The following is a 19,360-nucleotide window of genomic DNA, read 5'->3' on the forward strand; positions in this document are numbered from 1 at the left end:
ACTTTCACACTTACATCAAGGCATGTGAGTGCCCATATGTTCACACTAACAAAATAAATGTTTTTAAAACATTCTTTGATATACATATAATCTTATATTTATTAAAGATGAAAACAGATTTACACGCTAATGAGGAATATGTGTTGGTGTTTCTACTTGGATGGAAAGGTATTCTGGGATTTGGGATCCCCGGAACTATGCTGCTTTGAGGTGGGACAGTATCCCAGTGGAAGGGCATCCTGAGATATGGGAGCCCAGAAACAAAGCAGCTCTGATAGGAAGCCTCCTCAGCAGAGGTGTTGCAACCCTGAGGGAGAATATTCCTGGCTGAGCTAGACGCTGCAGCGTAACAGTTCCACTTCCCCACTCCTCTTCAGGATGGAGCTCCCAGGGGAGGGTGTCCCCAGCTGAGCTCAGGCTCTCGGGAGCCTCAGCCCTGGTTCATTTCTTTGTTTCTTCCCTTTTCCCTTCTTTGCTTCTTCCAATGAGAAAGTCATACCAGGCAGCAAATCTTATAAAAGAGATTTATTAGGAAGATTTGGAGAGTTGGATCCAGGGTGGCTGCTTCTGTTGTAGGGAGAAGACAGCAAGGAACTGAACAGTAGGCAGGGTTTATATAGGATTTCTTAGGGGCAGAGCTTTCTAGGGCAGAGCTTTCCAGAGTAAAGATTGGTGGGATTTCAAGTCCTGAGCTTGGGAAAACTCAAGGATTGGTAGTATTTTTCTTGTAGACCGGGGTCTGGGCACTCGGAGGCAGTAACAGTTAACAGCCATTAGAAAATGGACGGTTAGGGAAGTGTGAGGGCAGGGCCTGGCTGCTAGAGCTCCTCTGGCAGGAGTCTGGCCACTTTCCTGAGCTGGGGGTTTACAAAGTATACAAAGTTTATAAAGTTTACAAACGGAGTCCACAGCATTTGCGAATAGCCAACAGTATGTACTTATTCATTCTTACATAAAGAATTAAATCATGGCTGAATATTTGGTACTGCAGGATGTGGCACATTGTCACTGCTTTTCAGAGTTGGTAGCTATTTTGATTTGATTTTATAATTTTTAATACCAACAGTACTATTTTGCATAAATACATAGTACATAAGGCAGAAGTATGTTTAGGAACATCAAAAATTTTTAGAAATTCTTTTATAATCTTAAGCAAAGATTCATTTCATGATTTTTTTTCTTTTTTTGACACAAGGTTTATCTGTGTAGCTCTGGCTGTCCTGGAACTCACTCTGTAAACCAGGCTGGCCTAGAACTCACAGAGATCTGCCTGCCTCTGCCTCTTGAGTGCTGGAATTAAAGGCTGGTATCACCACTGTGCAGTTCACGGTTTTGTTTTGTTTTTTAAATGTGGCTTGTTAGTAACAAACAGTTTTTAAAACCAAGCATTCTAACATAATGCAGTGCTAAGACATATTGCTTTGGTAACTACATGCAGAGGAATTAAGTAGGAAGTATTTTTAAAATCCTTTTTCCATAACTAAACTTATGTTTTGTTTCTAGAAGAGCAGGAAAGTTTGTATATACAAGAAAAGGACTGCAGCTCATAAAATATACTGTTTTGAAATCAGTGAGCTGATATTTTCAGGCATGCTTATACACGAGGTATGGCGTGATTAGGACAATGGCGGCCAGCAGTGAAGTAGGGAAATGCAGCATGGGGGATACACCGTGGATTCATTACTCATTTGATTTTGAATTAAATTTTGGTCATTCTATATTCAGAAATATTTTCCTGTTGCCAACATTTTCAAGACACCCCACATTTGGTTATGTGACTGCCATACAGGCTGTGGTTCACAGGAGAAGCTGGGCTGAGGCCAGTGAGGTGTGGCTCAGTGGGCAGGCACCTGCTAATAAGCCTGACAACTTGAGTTTGATCCCTAGGATCAGAGGGTGGAAGAGAGAACCGACTCCACAGGTTATCTTCTCATCAGCACGAGTGCACCAGGGCGTGCCGCCTCCACTCCCCCACGCACATGCACACAAAATAACATGCAGTAAAAAGTGTTAAAAGAATAAAAGACACTGGGTTGTAAATTAGCACTGAAGAACTTATTTTAGGTAAGCCCACAGCTTACTCTCTGAAATAAGTAAGGAGTCATGGCTAAGTTTCTTTACTCAGAGGGAAAACTTACTGAATTTTCTGGTTGGAGTAAGAAAAAGTTTTGATCTTTTGTTTTATGTTTTCTATCTTGGATTAACTTTTTTTTTCTTGACCTGTGATTTTTCCAGGATGAAGAACGGGATCCTCTGCTACATAGTTTCAGCCATCTAAAGGAGGTCTTAAACAGTGTAACAGGTAAGGCTCCCATGTAGGACACAGTGCAATAGCTAAGGTTCCCCATGTAGGCAGAATTACCTGGCCTACTAAGAAACACACAGATTTGATTTACTGCATATAAAAGTAACTTTTATTTACCTGATGTAATTGTCATCTTGGAGGCTTACTGCCTCCTTCTGCTAACCTAGGCCTAGTCCTGCAAGCGTCTAGCCTCCATACAGTCTAATCTAGGCCTAGAATGTTTTCAGTCTCTAAGACTTACTGTTGCATATGTTCACCCTTTCTAGCTCTTTCTGAATTCTGGCAGGTTGGTTCAACTCAGCTGTTCTGGCTCAGACGGCTTTCTAAGCTGACTGATTCAAACTGGCTTCTTTCAGCTTCTGACTGAATTGCTCTGTTGTCCTCAAACTAATTCTAGCAATCTGTTCTAATCTTTTGGCTCCTTTTCATTCTCTGGCTTGTTCTGTCTTCACTTGTGTCTAGCTTGTTCTCTCTTTAACCTGTCTCTGTAACACTCCCCCAGTAACATTACCTTCTCTCTCTCTCTCTCTCTCTCTCTCTCTCTCTCTCTCTCTCCCTCAGTCATCTCTCTTCTCATGAGAGCTAGGCATATCCTATTCTGTCAAATCTTTCTCTCATTCATCACTTTATCTGCTTCTCAATTAGATATCACTTTCAAACATGGGTGCTTCTTTCTACCAACTAACTTTACCTTCATTGTTTGGGACTAAAGGTGTGTGCTGAAGGCATGTCTTTATTCTAGACAGAGTCGCTGTGTTGCTGGATTAAAATCCCTCTACAACTGCAGGAATAGACAAAATTTTCATATAAAGGATCATATAAGACAAATAAATAAAAACAAAAGACCGTATAGTAAATATTTCAGGTTTTGTGGCCAGTATGTAGCTCTGCAGCGCCTCAGCCTTGCCTGTGGAGATCACCAGGCATAGGTAAGATGTAAATGAGAAATATACATCTTCTTTTTTAAAAACATAGGCAAGTCAGATTTGGCTCATAGATTAAACATGCCAGTTTTGCAGTGTTCTCAGATTCCTTTGTCCTTTTATTTTCCTAATCAAACTAACTTTATGTAATATTCACATTTAGAATTTTCAAAGCCACTTTCATATTTATTATCCTTGTTAATGTTTACAGAAATGTATAAAGAAGGCATGCATAATGTTTTCCCCTTTTTATGAAAGACAGTCATGTGCAGAGAGGTTTAAAGTGATTTAGTAGAAGGGCTGGTGATGTAGCTCAGTTTGTAGAATGCTTATCTCCTCTGAATAAGCCCTAGATTCAGTCCCTAACACCCCATAAGACTGGGTGTGGTGGCATGTGCTTTGCTTGTGATCTCAGGTCTTGAGAGGAGTAGTCAAGAGGTTTAGAAATTCAAGATCATCTTTTAGCTACATCCCAATTTTAGGCCAGTTTGAGCTACATGAGATCCTATCTTTGATTTTTATTTTATTATTTTTTTATTTTATGTGCATTGGTGTGGGGATTTCAAATCCCTTACAATTGGAGTTACAAACAGTTGTGAGCTGCCATGTGGGTGCTGCTCTTTCTTTGAAAGAGCAGACAGTGCTCTTAACCACTGAGCCGTCTCTCCAGCCCCGAGATCCTATCTTAAGTGAAATAAACAGACAAATGTAGAGAAAATCTCTTGTGTACTGTATGGAAGCATTACCTGTCAATAAAAAGCTGATGGCCTATTAGCTGAAGCAGGAAATAGGGGGCAGGAGTTCTGGCAGAGAGAGATGAACTCTGGGAGATAGTCAGAGGAGATTTGCCCTGGACTCTGAGAAAGATGGCCACATGAAATTGAGGAGAGGTAACCAGCCATGTGCCACATGTAGACTAAAATAAACATATAAAAGAAATTATGAGGTAGTCAGAGAATAAGCCAAAGATTATAGCCTATGCATTTATTTATAAATAATAAAGTCTCTGACTCATTATTTGGGAGCTAGAATGGGTGGTTAGAAAAGACCCTTGAAGGGCTAGAGAGGTGGCTCAGTAGTTACAAGAGCACTGACTGATTTTCCAGAGGATCTGGGTTCAATTCCCAGCACCCACATGGCAGCTTACAACTGTCTGTAACTTCAAGATCTGACACCTTCACACAGACACACATGCAGGCAAAACATCAAAGTACATAAAAAAAAAAAAAAAAAAGCTGGGCATGGTGGCACACACCTTTAATCCTAGCACCCAGGAGGGGAAGAGGCTGGAGAACCTCTGTGAGTTTGAGGCCAGCCTGGTTTACAGAGTTAGTTGCAGGACAGCCAACGGTACACAGAGAAACCCTGTCTCGAAAAATAAAAACAAAACAAAAACCAACCAAACAAAAGACCCCTAAATTAAACTCTATTGTTACAAATGGTACCCCATGGAGGATACCAAATGTTGAATTATATTAGTAGGGGCCTTTTCTAATACCTACCATAGCTTTCAAATAATTGACACAGAGGCCCATTAGATTTACTCATCCAGCTTAAAGCACTATACCTGGGCAGATATTCTCCTCTTCTAACCCAAATACGCTAGTCTGGCTACTTTCCAGCCATGTGCTTGTTACTTGCCTACCCAGTCTTTCCTTTGCTGCTTTTGTTGTATCCTCATGGTGAATCCCTTCTCTATCTCTTCTTTCTTTTCTATCTCATGGTCCCTGTCTGAGACCCAAGACTGGGAAGGGAAGTCCCATCTTCCTCTCTCCTCTGCCCAGTGATTGTCTGCTCAGCTTCTTTATTAACCAGTCAGAAATAATTGGGAAGCAATGCTTACCCAACATTGATCAATGGTCATGACAGTGCTCATGTCTGGACTGCATCCGGATTTCAGGGTATAGAATTCAGCATCTGAATACACAGTGCACCAGACCAACCTCCAACAGACAAACAAACAAACGAAAAATAAACAATACACTTAAAGTGATGTAGCTAATTCTCAGAGGTGAAATCAAGTAAATTTTAGGTTTCTGACCTGGGTTAGTGTTCTTTCCTATGTTTTACATTGCTTTGGTATGTTTAATTAGAGGGGATTATATACACAAAGTATCTTTTATTGTACCTGTGGGGGAAGAAGGTAATGAAAGAAAAACGTTAATGCATATGTGGCTTTTGTCGTTGTTATTTGTTGTCTTTATTGTACTCTGTGTTTTTTAAAGGCAATACAGACTGAAAGGGAATGCCTCAGAACTGTGTTCCTCTAAAGGGTTCTTGTAATGTAGGCCTGGAATTTTCTGAGCTAGTGGGTCTATCTCAGATCATAATTGAATAGTATTTAGATTTCAACAAATTAAGCAAATAATAAGTGAAAAAAAATTCCTCATTTTATGAGAAATACAGGAAAAAGTTTGGAGAACATTCCTTGGTTATTTTTCCCAAACAGGGACTGAAGTTATCTACAAAGGAACAAATTTCACTTAATTAAAAAAAAAGGGGGGGGCGGCTGGAGAGATGGCTCAGTGGTTAAGAGCACTGCCTACTCTTCCAAAGAACCAGGGTTCAATTCCCAGCATCCACATGGCAGCTTACAACTGTCCATTTCCAAGGGATCAGACACATTCGTACTAATGCACATAAAATAAAGTAAATTATTAAAAAAAAACTTTAAAATTTTAGTTTTAAGCCGAGTCTGATGGCTTACACATGTAATCCAAGCACTCAGCAGGCTGAGACAGAAGGAGTGCCATGAATTTGAGGCAAACCTAGGCCACATAGTAAACAATAAGAGCAACACATAGGTATTGTGACTTTCTTACTTTATTACCCTCTTATACACAATATAAGGTACTTTGTGTATACATTGAGTTCCAGGAGAGTCTGGGCTACAAAATGAGGTCTTATCTTAAGCAAGCAAGTAAATTCGAAATCCAGACATGGTGATATAGGCCTGAGGCAGGAGGGTTGAAAGTTTAAGACCTGTCTAGGCTATAGAATGAGTTCAAGGCCAGCCTGGGCAACTTAGCGAGACCCTGTCTCAAAACAAAACAAACAAACAAGCAAAACAAATACAAATGGAACAGAGGTACAGCTCAATGGTAGTACACTTGCCTCATATTCAGAAGGCCCTGGGTTCAATCCCTAGTGGCATGCAAACAAACAAGCCAAAAAGAATTAGCTAGAAAAATTAAATATAGGCAGTGACTTAATGGTTAACCTGAGTTCTGTTCCCAATACTCATGTCACATGAGGCTCATGAGCACATGTAACTCCTTGAGTGCTGACCTTTCGGGCAACTGACATTACCAGTCCTGCCTGCCCCAAACTTTTCCTTTCCTTTTCCTTTTTTTCCTTTTCCTTTTCCCTTTGCCTTTGCCTTTGCCTTTGCCTTTGCCTTTGCTTGCCTTTGCCTTTGCCTTTGCCTTTTCTTTCCTTTCCTCTCTCTCTCTTTTCATTTTGTAAGCAGAGGAACTTTTACATACATAAGCACATACTTAAGTGAGGTTGCTGAAGTCCGTACTAGTTATTCTCACAGATACATTCCTTTAGAAAATATTTATTGTTAGTATCTATGCAAGCTGTTATGACTTCATGCCCTATAGAATTTTCATATTGCTATTTTGACTAAAAATGTATCAGTGAGGGGGACTTGCTTGAGCCCCCTCAGTCATTAGGGCTCTTAAGATGGTTTCAGGCAATCCTTCGGGGAGTTAAAACAGCCCCTCCAGGGCTGTGAGGGGTTCTTTGGGAGTAAAGAAAATGTCTTACGGTTGTGTAACTCTGAAAGTATATTAGAAACCACTGAGTAGTATACTTTACAAGGATAAATTTTATAGCCTGTAAATTAGAGCACAAAATTTGTTTTTCTTTAATGTAATCAGGGTTTTGTTGTCTTGCTCAGGCTTCTCTTGAATTTCTGGACTCAAGTGATGCTTTTGTTAACCTCCTGAGTGGCTGGGGCTACGGATGTGCACTGCTACTCCTAGCTTCATAGTTCATTAAAAAAAAAAATCAAATATAAGCTACAAAACTAATGAATTCACATTTTTTTTTAGGGCTCAGAACTCTGAAGAGAAGCTTTTGAGTGTAGTCATGGCGGTGATTTGGACCCATTGCCCAGCAAAGGCAGCATAAGGCTCTGTTCAGGCTCTTGGCCCACTTTGTCCTTTTATGTCTCTCTCATTAACTCAAGAAAGCACATGGCTTTTATATTTAAATTTATTCAAGCTGTAATCTTTGACATTTGAGTTAGCTTTTAGTACAGTTTTGCATTTATAGTAATATATATTATGTATTTTCTCTATCCCCAAAGAATCCCTTTTAATCTTTTCCGGATGCAAATTTCAGGCTGTCTTGTCCCATCTCCCCTCTCTTGCTCTCTTTCCCCTCCCCCCACAGAGTGTGTTTGATCAGGTGTGGCAGGAATATCCACTGTCAAGCTGCGCCCTTTATATTAGTCAATATTATCCTTCTCCCCCCTCCCTGTCTGTCTGCTCCTTTGGGCTTTCCCAGTTGATTTATAATTTTGGAATTCTCATCGGAGTCTGTAATACAGTTTGTTCATTATTTAACCAAAACCTGTTTAATGAGCAGAGAGAGGCAATGTAAATGTTAGACATGTTGCAGTGATGTACCTTTGTGCTCCTCAGAACGGGTGGGTAGTTAACTCTGTGCTGCCTGCAGGGCTGGGGTATCCTGGGCTTAGGGGCAAAAGGGCCACCGTGGGAGTGGGTAGTGGCTTTATATCTGCCCAAAGCCTCCCATAGCTTTAGATTCCAAAGGTACGTTTCCTTTCACCCTTCTAGTAATGTTATGGGGCTCTGGCAAAATAGTAGGGTTATGTTGAGGCTATAGCCTGTAGTAAGATCTCTGGCATGGAATGGCCATAAAAAGGAAGGTCAAGTATCAGGCTCCTGATTCTGCTCTTTGATTTAGGGCTGAGAAGAGATGACAGTTAAGAGGAATGATTCTAGCTGACATGGTCTGTGACCTTTGATTAATTTTTTTTTGCCAGACTGGATTAAGTCTTTGCAAGTCTTAGTGCCCTCATTTAGTATAGTTTTATGAAATGAGCTTTATTTACTTATGAGTTGTGGTGTTTGGCTGTGCTTATTTTGTATCCAGATTTAGGCTGCCCTTTTCCTTGGTCTTCAAGCACCTTCCCCATATGTATGTGTTCATGTGTGAACACACATATTTATAAATTTACATCTTTACAAAGGGATTCTTTGCTAGAAAAAGAAATACTCTAAAATTTCTTTTTTTTTTTTTTTTTTTTAAGACACGGTTTCTCTGTGTAGCCTTAACTGTCCTGGACTTACTTTGTAGACCAGGCTACCCTGAAACTTACAGAGATCCATGTACCTCTGTCTTCCAGAGTGCTGGGATTACAGGTCTGTGCTACTGCACCTGGCTCACAACAAAAATTTTTCATAGAATTTTTTTTCTTTTGGTGCTGGGGATTGCACCCATGGCCTTGTACTTGTTAAAGAAGGACTCTACCACTGAGCTTGTTTTCATTTATTTGTATATTTATTTTGATAAAGTCTTACTGTATAGCTCAGGCTGGCTTCAAAATCAGAATTCTCTTACCTCTACCTCCGAAGAGAAGGGGTTATAGTTATTTGCTACCATGCTTATCTGGGGCCACCTGTTTTTTTTTTTTTTTTTTTTTTAAGATATTTTCTTTTTTTTTTAAAGATTTATTTATTTATTTATTATTTGTACAGTATCCTGTCTGTAATTATACCTACATGACAGAAGAGGCTATCATAGATGGTTATGAGCCACTATGTGGTTGCTGGGAATTGAACTCCAAGACATTTGGAAGAAGAGCCAGTGCTCTTAACTTCTGAGTACTCCAGCCCCTTCTTAACCTCTCTTCACCCCCCTGGTGCCAGTTCTTAATGGCATTAAAGCCTTTAGGGCCAGGCTTGAGGAAGACTTCATTTTTTTAAAGTTCTGTGTGTACATTTTTGTCCATCTGTCCGTGTGTGTGTGTGTGTGTGTGTGTGTGTGTGTGTGTTTGGCACAGGGCTTTTTAGGACTCATGTGCTGGTTTGATTATTAGATTATCAGATTGGAGAGTCCAGTATAAATACTATGGAATTATGCTAGCTTTTTGGATCCTTTGTTTTTGCTATTCTCTGAGATTTGGATTCTTTCTTTTCCTGGGCTCTTGGGTTGCTTCTTACCAGTATATCCTGAATACCTGCTATGAGTCAGGTGTTTTTCTTAGGCACTTAGTCATTGAATCTATAAAAACTGAGAGAGTGAGAACCAAAGTATGTGTGTATGGAGAACCAAATATTGTGTTCTTATAGCTGCTGATATTATAAGACCAAGGGCTCTGTCTGACACTGAGAAGCTTCTTGTGATCTCTGTTCTATTCCATATGATCCTTACAAGGTCTGGAAAGGACAACAGTGAATGACAACAGTTTGCCTTCACCTTTCCCTCCTTCCCACCTTCTTTTTTGACTTGGTCTTAATATTTAAGGGTCGACGTCCCAGTCCTAGGTTTATAGGTTTGTGTTGTCAAGATCAGCTTGCTGCCATTTTTCTTGTTCTTTGAGTAACAAACAAGTCAAGGTGAATGAACAAAAGTTGTGTTTTTTCAAGTTGGCTTTCTCTTGTAAAGCTGTTATAGTCAAAATGTAGACATTTATAAAGGCACCAGTGGGTTGCATAGAATACTTCCTAGGGACAGGATATTTCTTTAGTGAGTTAACTGGATAGCAGGAATTGACATACTTGAGTTTAAGAGGGAGAAGCAGGTGCCTGGAGAAAGTGAATGTGTTAGGAGTTTATTTAAATATAGTTTATCTTGGACAAACACACCTGTAAGGGTTCGTCTGTCTCAAGCTTTTTGAATTCAGAAACTGAGCTAGGAGGTTTGAGTACATCTTCCCTCCAGAGGTTCCAGAGAACATTTAAACAGAGTCTGGAAGCCGACCTGGGAGGAACTATGACTTAACACCTGTCTGGCCTATGCCTCTTAGAAATAGCTACCCAGGTAGAAAACAACAGCTCAAGGATACCTTAGGTTTTATTTGGAGAGGAGAAAAGGAAAAGAGATTTTAGGAGTAATTGTCAGGGAAAATATTGAATACATTATATATAAAAAAAATATCAGTAGATTTATTTCCTATGTTGATTGAATTTATATATACTCATTTTTTTCTATAGGTGTCTATAGTTTGGGGAATAGCAGAATAATAATATGTCATTAACCAGCATATGAAGAGTGACACATGAGTCATTGACTTTGCTTCATTTGGAGCTGAAGTGTAGCTGGCTTTTTACTACTTTGTGGGCTCTTCTTTCTTCTACTCTTCTCTCTCTTTCTCTTTTTTCCCAAGACAGGGTTTCTCTGTATAGCCTTGGCTATCCTGGACTTGCTTTGTAGACCAGGCTGGCCTCCAACTCACAGAGATCTGGCTTTCTCTGCCTCCTTAACTGCTGGGATTGCAGGAATGTGCTACTCTCCTGGCATTATTCTACCCTTCTCTATCCATTTTCTTCTACCTTTCAACCCCCTAACAATAGAGAGGAAAGAAAAAAGGATAGAAGGGAAAGAGGTTGACGTTATTGTTAGACTACTTCCTGTTGACCAGGAGCGTTGAGTTCCTTGGGGCAAGTTTGATCTTTGCCATTAGGACATCTAATTTCTTCTTTCTGTTTCTATGTGCACAACAAACAGAAACCAACAGCAGCCAACTGCCAACCAGCCACCCACCTATGGGCTGTAGCATTTATATACCTTCTGAAAAGTCCCCAGAATTGCAAGTGTCACACAATCTCAGAAACTGTCTACAGCTAGCAAAATCATGCTAGAGCATGAGACCAATCATAGTTAGCTGCTGCAAAGCAGCCCCATGTCCCCACATCTGGGATTAAAACAAAAACATATTCTTATAATTTTGTGTTTTTTTTTTTTTTTTTTTTTTTTTTCCCAAAGAAACCAAAACTCAAAAATTTTCTCTACGCTGAAGTGAACTTTTTGTTTTGTTTTGAGTCAGGGTCTCACTATATAGCCCTGGTTGGTGGAATAAACTGTGTAAACCAGGCTAGCCTGGGACTCAGATCTCTCTCTACCTGTTTTTTGAGAGCTGAGATTAAAGGCATGTACCACTATGTCTGGCAAAAACTGAACTTTTGATTTGTCCAAGGTATAACAGAAAACTACTTTGTTTTTCTTCAGAGGAAATTAAAAGAACCAAGTTTGGCAGAGAAATTTATATAAAAGGCTGAATGTTGGAAGGGGCAGGGTTGGGCAAATCTATGTATTTCTTATATCACTTTTTCACTTTCTTAGTTTATAATAAAGCATAAGACCATATATATAGATGTACATACATACATACATTCATACATACATACACATAAAACATAAAATTGATCATCATGTTAGAGTGTGTCTTGATAGCTGGGCACAGTGCCTATAGTTTCATCTATTTGGGAGGTAGAGGCAGGATTGTTGAAGCCCAGCAGTTCAAATCATGATTGGGCAACAAAGTGAGACCTTGTTAAAAAAATGTATGAGACCCTGTCTCAAAAATAAGGTGGGGACAATAGAAAACACCCAGCAGTGACTTCTGATTTCTGTGTGCCAGTGCCCTGCACCTTGAACTCATGTAAACGTGAACATGTCCACATAAAGGGGCAGGGATAAAGACTGTTGAGAATAGGTAGCTAGGTGTGGTAGTGCATACCCATGTTACAACATGTTGTAGTATGGGAGGCTGAAGCAGGTGCATCATGAGTTTGAGGCCAGCCTCAACAGTGAATTCTTGGAAAGGATGGCTTAATGTGAGAATCTTTCTCAAATAGAGAAAGGGTGGAGGAAGGAGAAGAGAGCTCTGTGTAGTCTTGCTTCTTGTGGGGATAGCTCTGCCTTTACTCCCTATAATACCCAGACATACAGCCTTCAGAATCAATTTTGGCTGATAGAAATGTTTTTCACTTGCTGTCATAATGAGGTTAGATGATGATGATGATGATGATGATGATAATAATAATATAAAGGGCATTGTTAATGTCTTAGTTCTCAAAAATGGAGGCAAAGGTACCTGAGTACTTTAGAGCATAATTTGTAGGCATTGTAGCAGGATGGTCTATGTTAGGTGTCAGAGTCATTGGGGTTGCTTTCATTACCTTTGTCCTCTTTAGCACATTTGTCTCTTGAGGTCTGATATATCTCCCTGGGTTTATGCTCAACTTGCAGCATCAGCAATAGGTTGAGTAAGAACAGGGAAAGCCAGCTCTTTTGTTTCTTAACAAGGAGGCAGACAAATTCCCTTTCTTCCACACCCACTCAAACTCAGGGCAAATGCCAAGAAGATTTTCAGAGAAAACCAAATGTTTGAAATCCAATCAATATGTAGTTTTAAGCAGGAAAGATAGTTTGTTTTAACCCTACCCCTCTCTACCTGTCTCACATTCATAGATCATTAATTGATCACCCCAGTTTCTGAAATAGTATAGTGTACTTTTTTCCTTCCTGATAACCATCAAAAGAGAGTTAGATAAATAGCAAAATACAAATTAGAACTCTTGGCTCAGATCACCTTAGAAATTTGTGGTAGGTGGGGAGCTCTGACTCCTTTATGTACTCAGTTTTGCCTCAGGAAGTCAACAGAGAGCTATTACCCTTTTTTTGTGTGACCTTTGTTTGTTGTATAACCTTTTGGACTTAGATGGACAAGTAAGCCCCTGGATGCTTACTGGCTAGCTTCTCACTGAAAGTCTCTTCTGAAACTTCTGTTGACTGCTGCTGCCCCTGTAGGCCAAGATATGAAGGGCTGCCACATGTGCTCAGAGCACACTGACCCTTCCTTGTTCCATGCCTGTTGAGCAGTTACTTGTCAGTTGTGGAATTCACATTATTGCCTCAAGTTTCTGGCCTAGTGTGAACTGCGGGTATTTTGGAAGTAGCCTCTGTAGACTGTACATCAGAGGGTAATAAATCAGCATTTGATTTGGTGGAAAGGCAGGGCCAGATGTAGTGTAGGAGGAAGAGCTTTCTGTAGGGTCCTAGGCAGCTGCTTCCACGTATCCCGCATCTGGGAAGCAGCTTAAGAACTGGAGGGTAAGGGTAGATGGGACGTTGATGGGAGAGGTAAAGGATCAAAAGGACTTCAGTTTATCTGGGATTTGCCTTGGGTTGGGAAAAGTTGTTTAAAATAGGAACAAATAAGATTTCCCTGATATTGGCAATGATTTTTCCATTACTTATTTTTATTTTTAAGTAAAAATAATTAATTGGCAGAAAAAACTGGGAAAAAAACCCTCATTCTACATGAAGGTTCATTTTCTTTGAGTAAACAACAAGTTTAAGAAAATAGGCATCTGGGGTTGGAGAAGTGGCTCAGTGGTTAAGAGTACTGTCTACTACTTTAGAATTCATTTTCCAGCTCACATGGCAGTTCACAACTGTCTGTAACTCCAGTTCCAGGAGAATCATGGCACCAAGCATGCAAGTGGTGCACATATATATGCATGCAGGCAAAATACACATACTCATAAAAAATAAAAATAAATCTTAAAAGAAAAAAAGAACATGGGCTGGAGAGATGGCTCAGCGGCTAAGAGCACTGGCTGCTCTTGCACCTACGTGGCAGTTCACAACTTTCTAACTCCAGTTCCAGAGGATCCAACACCCTCATACAGACATACATGTAGGCCAAATACCAAATGTACATTAAAAAAAAAGAAAAAGATAAATAAAAAAAAAAACAAAACCCATTGGCACCAAGTTGACTTAATGAAACAGGAATTGAGATGGTGTCATGACTGTCTTATTGAAAACTAGAGTGATATTTTCAGATTGCGGCCCATAGTGAGTTATGTCACATTAGTGGAGTGTGTGCCATCTCTTCCACAGTTTTAATTAATTGATTATTTTTGTTATTTTGTGCGAATGTGGAGTCTTTTTTTCTTTTTTCTATCTTCACCTGGGTTCCAGGGACCAAACCCATGTGATAAGGTTTGCAGCAAGTATTCATTACCTATTGATTCATCTTGCCAGCCCAACTCCCAATTACTACTTTTTATTTTTTTAAAAATTGTTTTAAATTACATTTATTTAGTGTGTCATAGAGAATTATGTGTAGAGGAATTTTAATTTAGAACATGGCTGTTCTGGCAAGAGATCACATCCAAAGATGTTCTAGGTCTGTGTGATCTGGTTGGAATACAAACATGCCTTTAATTCAGGAGATAGAGGCAAGCAGATCTGAGTTCAAAGCCAGCCTGGTACAGAGGAAGTTTCAGGTAAAGAAAAGCTTAGGTCTGGGTAGTAGTATATGTCTTTAATCCCAAACAATGAAGGTAAAGATAGTTGTAGAAGGAAGCAACCTTTTGAAAGTGTTTGAAAGTGATGTCTTATTGAGTGGCAGAAAAGTGATGGATCAGAGAAAGATTTGACAGAATAGGATATGCTCAACTCTTATGAGAAGAGAAAGGAAAGGGAAGCTACTTAAGGGGCAATGAGAGAGGAGGAGGCAGTTTTACCAGGAGAGTTTTGCAGAGAGGGGTTTAATGAGAGACCAACCTAGACACAGGTGAAGACAGAATGAGCCAGAAAATGAGGAGCCAGAAGATTAGAACAGATTGTTGGAATTAGTTTGAGGTCAAGCAGAGGAATTCAGAGGCCCAAGAGAAAGGCAAGCTTGAATAAGTCAGCTGGGAGAGGAGTTTGAGCCAGACAGCTGAGTTGAACTAGCCAGCCCAGAGCTCAGGAAGAACTAGTAAGAGTGAGTTTATAAGGCAGTAAGTCTCAGAGGCTGAAAACATTCTAGGCCTAGGTTAGATTGTACAGAGGCTGGAAGTTTCCAGGACTAGGCCTCCGTTAGCACACAGGGGAAGTAATCCTCCCAGACACCTGAACCAGGGGAGTGAGAGTTTATTTACACTTATGATTATCCAGTTCTATCATTCATCCTACATTGACTAGTTGGCACTCTCTCTGACCAACTGCTTTCCTCTTTAGGTGGAAAATAAACCAATTTTCTCTAGAAAGGCATGGTAAACACTTAGTTTTTTGGTTTTAATAAGTTTCAGAGCAAGAAGCTCATATTAATAATGACCATTATTCTCTGGGTGTGGTAGTGCACACCTTTGATTCTAGGACTTGGGAGGCTGAGGCTGTGAGTTCAAGGCCAGCCTGGTCTACGACATCCAAGTTACTTTCAGTAAAATATTTCTATTTAGATGGTAAGTTTTGGATTACTCAGTTTTTGCCAGGCAAGGATTAGTTTGAGACCATTTAAATCATCACAGTCCTAGAGAATGTGAAACTGAATGCTCTTCCTTGAGGAAATAAGGGTTGTGGACCTAATTATGATTGATGAGTCACTTTATTCCTTTTTTAAATGAAAAACTGAAAAGTAAACATATCATATTTGACATGCCTTTTTTTTTTTTTTTTTTGTCCTTCATTGGGTCAAGGAAAGGATCATTTGTGTTACAAACTACAGAATGTCATCTCTAGGAACTCAACAGAAGTTTGTGTTTTATGTTTGTGTGTCTGTCTGTATGGTCAATAAATATTTCTTTTTTTTCTTTTCGTTTTTTGATATAGGGTTTCTCTGTGTAGCCCTTGGCTCTCCTGGAACTTGCTTTGTAGACCAGGCTGGCCTCAAACTCAGATCTGCCCATCTCTGTCTCTGAGGAGTGCTGGGATTAAAGGTGAGCACCACCATCACCTGGCTCAATAAATGTTTCTTGAGTACTAACTATGGGTCAGAAACTGAACTGGAGAGTAGGGACCTGCTTTTCAAAATGATTGATAAAGTTACTGATCTCATAAAGGTTATGGTCTAGCTAGCTAGTCACTTGAGAAGTTCTGGGATCTGTGGATAAGTGGGCACTGGATTGAAATCTGTCCAGCTTCTGCATGTGACCTCAGGAAATTATTGTAGACTCTGGTTTGCAGAAGGAAGTTGAGGGTGATGAGGAGAACAGTGGTGTTTTCTGAACAGCGCTGGTGGTGGGATGCCATGGTGCTGTTGAACCCCAGCTTCCCTCTTTCTCAGCTCTGACTGCCTAGCATTGATCACAGAAATGACTATTTGTATGGAAGCTTCATCACCTGCTTTAAGACAGTGGGTGTTTTAGGCCTGTTTAGTCCATTTATATTGGCCTTTGGTTGGTCAGCCTGAGCATCTTAGACCTGAGCTCATTGTCATTGCGTTAGAGGATAATATATTCACATATCTTTTTCAAAAAGTTTAGCTTTGCATTTGGGTTTTTGAAGCCTTGGGCTTCTGAAGTTTGAAGTTTAGGGCATGAAACAGATTTTAATAGCTGTTTAGTGGAGGTGCTAAAAGAATGAGGAGAAAGTCCTCTTGTCCAGCTAAGGTCTAATAGTTCTAGATAAAAACTAGCATTTCTTTAGCCAGGGATCGCATTTGAGAAAAGCAGCACCAAAACGCTTGCAATGTTGAAAGGCCAGTGTTGGGTGGGAACATACCACGGTGAAGACTGCTTAGTTACATACAACCCTTGCTCTGTACTGGTTACTTTTCTTTTGCTATGATAAGATACCAAAGCAGCTTATACAAGTTTATTTTTGCTTATGATTCCAGAGGTATAGTGTCAAGACCTGCTATTTGCCTGGTGTAATTTGTTGTATTCTGAACTTAAGGTGTAGTTCTTCTCCCCTCCCCTCCTTTCACCTCTCCTTTCCTCCCCCCTCCCCTTCCCTTCTATCCTGTCTTCCCTCTCTTCTCTTCCCCCCCCATAAATCTATATCCATGGTTCATTCTGAATTCTTACTATAGGTGAACACATTTTATGAGTAGGCCTGATGACTTCGGTGGAGGATCCTAGTACCCTCTGTCCTGGAAGAGAAGCCCTTGGTTCAGCTCACCTGGACAGGGCAATATGCAGTGAAAATGGACTTCTGTTGTCAGAATCCAAATAAGACCAATAATAAATAAATTATTAAATAAGTAATTTATTTAATCCTCCCAGTTGAGCACCAGCTTAGCATCTTAATCAGCCTCTTTTCAGGGTTTAAAAACTCATTCTGCAGTTAACACTGAACCCAATTCATCTACTTTCAGGTGTCTGTGTCTTTTAAGGAAGTTTATTTAGGTTAATTGACCATTTTAAAATTGGGGTTTATCTTTCTTTTATATTGACTCTTTCTGAGTTTCCTGTATATTCTTTATATCATTAAAATATATCCTTTAAAAAAAAAACTCATTCTGTTCTGTAGGATCTATGAAGATGAAAATGAATAATGCTTGCTTTGGTGGAATTGTTACATATGTAGGGAATGGGAGATATTACTAGACTCAGGCTCAAGTAATAACATAAAACTGTACTGTCTATATGGACTGAAGGAATATAAAGGAATTGTTATGTTGATACAGTTTTTCTCCAAAAACCAGAGGTAAAGAGAAAGCTGGCTTGTTTCCACACAAGAGGTTATTTCACTTCCATTCATGTAATTGATGTTAAGACATTTTTATCAGACCAGCTGACAGTGATATGTAGTTTTTTGGAATCTTGTTTTGAGATAATTTTGTTCTATTTTGTTTATTGAGACAGGGGTTTTTGCTTGGCCTGGAACTTACTGTGTAGCTTAGGCTGCCCTCAAAATCATAGCAGTCCTTCTGCCTCATCATTCCCAATGTTGGGATGATAAGCTTGTGCCACCATGCCCAGCCAGTAATTTCAGGCTTACAATAAAGTTGTAAAATTAATACTGAGGTTTCCCATATGCCCTTTTGCTAGCTGATTTTGTTTTCTTTTCACTTTATACATGTGAGTATGTTGTTACTTTTTCTAAATTTGAGAAGTAAATCATATACACTTTGATATTTTAGTGCATGTTTCCTAAGAATAAAGATGTTTTCATTTAATCTAAGTAAAATTATCAAGTTCAAGAAATTTAATGATCCAGTAATTTACCATTTCTATTTGTTTTAGTTGAAGTTTTTAATGCTGTGATAAAGCACCATGACCAAAACTAAATTAGAGAAGAAACTATTTATTTCATCTTGAAACTCTCGTCTCACACTCCATCATTGAGAAAATCGGGGCAGGAACCTGGAGGCAGGAACTGAAGCAGAGGCTGTGAAAGGATGATCTTTATTTGCTTACTCCTTGGTGGCTTGCTCAGGACCACATATATGCCCAGGGGTAGCATCACTTACAGTGGTCTGGGCCTTCCTATCATAAAGAAAATATCCCACAGATTTCCCTCCAGGAAGTAATGGAGGGAGGCATTAGCTCAGTTAAGATTTTCTCTTCCCAGAGCTGGCCTGATTTGTGGAAAGTTGACAGAAACCAAGCAGGACAGTTGACCACTTGTCAACCTCACACACAATCACCTCACTATTAACTATAACCTTTCCTTTCTCATTTGCCCCTAAGATGTCATGTTTATATTAGTATCACAATATAAAACATTCCAACTCTTAGAAGTCTCACACTCTTTAAAAATTCACTTAAAATTTTTAGTCTCTAAAATATCCAGTTGCTGGACTATGGTGGCACATGCCCTAAATCCCAGCACTCAGGAGGCAGAGGCAGGCAGATCTCTGAGTTTGAGACCAGCCTAGTCTATAGAGAGTTCCAGGACAGCCAAGGCCACACAGAGACACCATGTCTCCATCCTGCTACTGCTGCTGCTGCTGCTATTACTACTACTACTAAACAGCCATGACTCCATGATGATGATAAATAAAATATCCAATGTGTCTCTAAAACTCCAAAGTTTCTCCAAAAGTTCAAAGTCCCTTAATTATGGGTTCCTATAAAATAAAAAATAAGTTACATACTTTTTTACTTCAAGAATTAAGAACCAGGACACAATTACATTCAAATCAAAGCAAAACTCCAAATTCAGTACTTTGAAATGTTTAGTGTTTGATGTCTTCAAGATTCTCTGGCAATTCTTCTCTGGCTCTGCTATTCACAGCACATATAGCTTGTCTCCTAGGCTGCGGGTGTCTCTACTCCATAGTTGCTGTTGTCCTTGGTGTTCCTTCTGTGGTACAGGCATCTCCAAATGATGTCATCTCTGCTGCAACTCTGCTGATCTTTCACCAGAAATCTTTTCCGGGCTCTCTTCAGGGTCTTTGACCCTGCTGCAGGCTGCCAAGTCTCAGCTACTC

At 39.7% G+C, this 19,360-nt stretch overlaps 1 protein-coding gene across 8 annotated transcripts in view; it reads left to right on the forward strand.

Moving 5' to 3' along the window:
* The window catches only part of Gbf1 (golgi brefeldin A resistant guanine nucleotide exchange factor 1), a 135,691-nt gene that overhangs the window by 14,714 nt on the left and 101,617 nt on the right, over window positions 1-19,360 (forward strand). For all 8 annotated transcript variants that reach the window (XM_060390598.1, XM_060390602.1, XM_060390601.1 and 5 more), the window contains exon 3: window positions 2,236-2,302. In XM_060390598.1, coding sequence (XP_060246581.1) covers window positions 2,236-2,302 — 67 coding nt within the window. The remainder of the gene's footprint in view (window positions 1-2,235; window positions 2,303-19,360) is intronic.

This window comes from Meriones unguiculatus, chromosome 1 (assembly GCF_030254825.1).
Source record: "Meriones unguiculatus strain TT.TT164.6M chromosome 1, Bangor_MerUng_6.1, whole genome shotgun sequence".
Lineage (NCBI taxonomy): Eukaryota > Metazoa > Chordata > Mammalia > Rodentia > Muridae > Meriones > Meriones unguiculatus.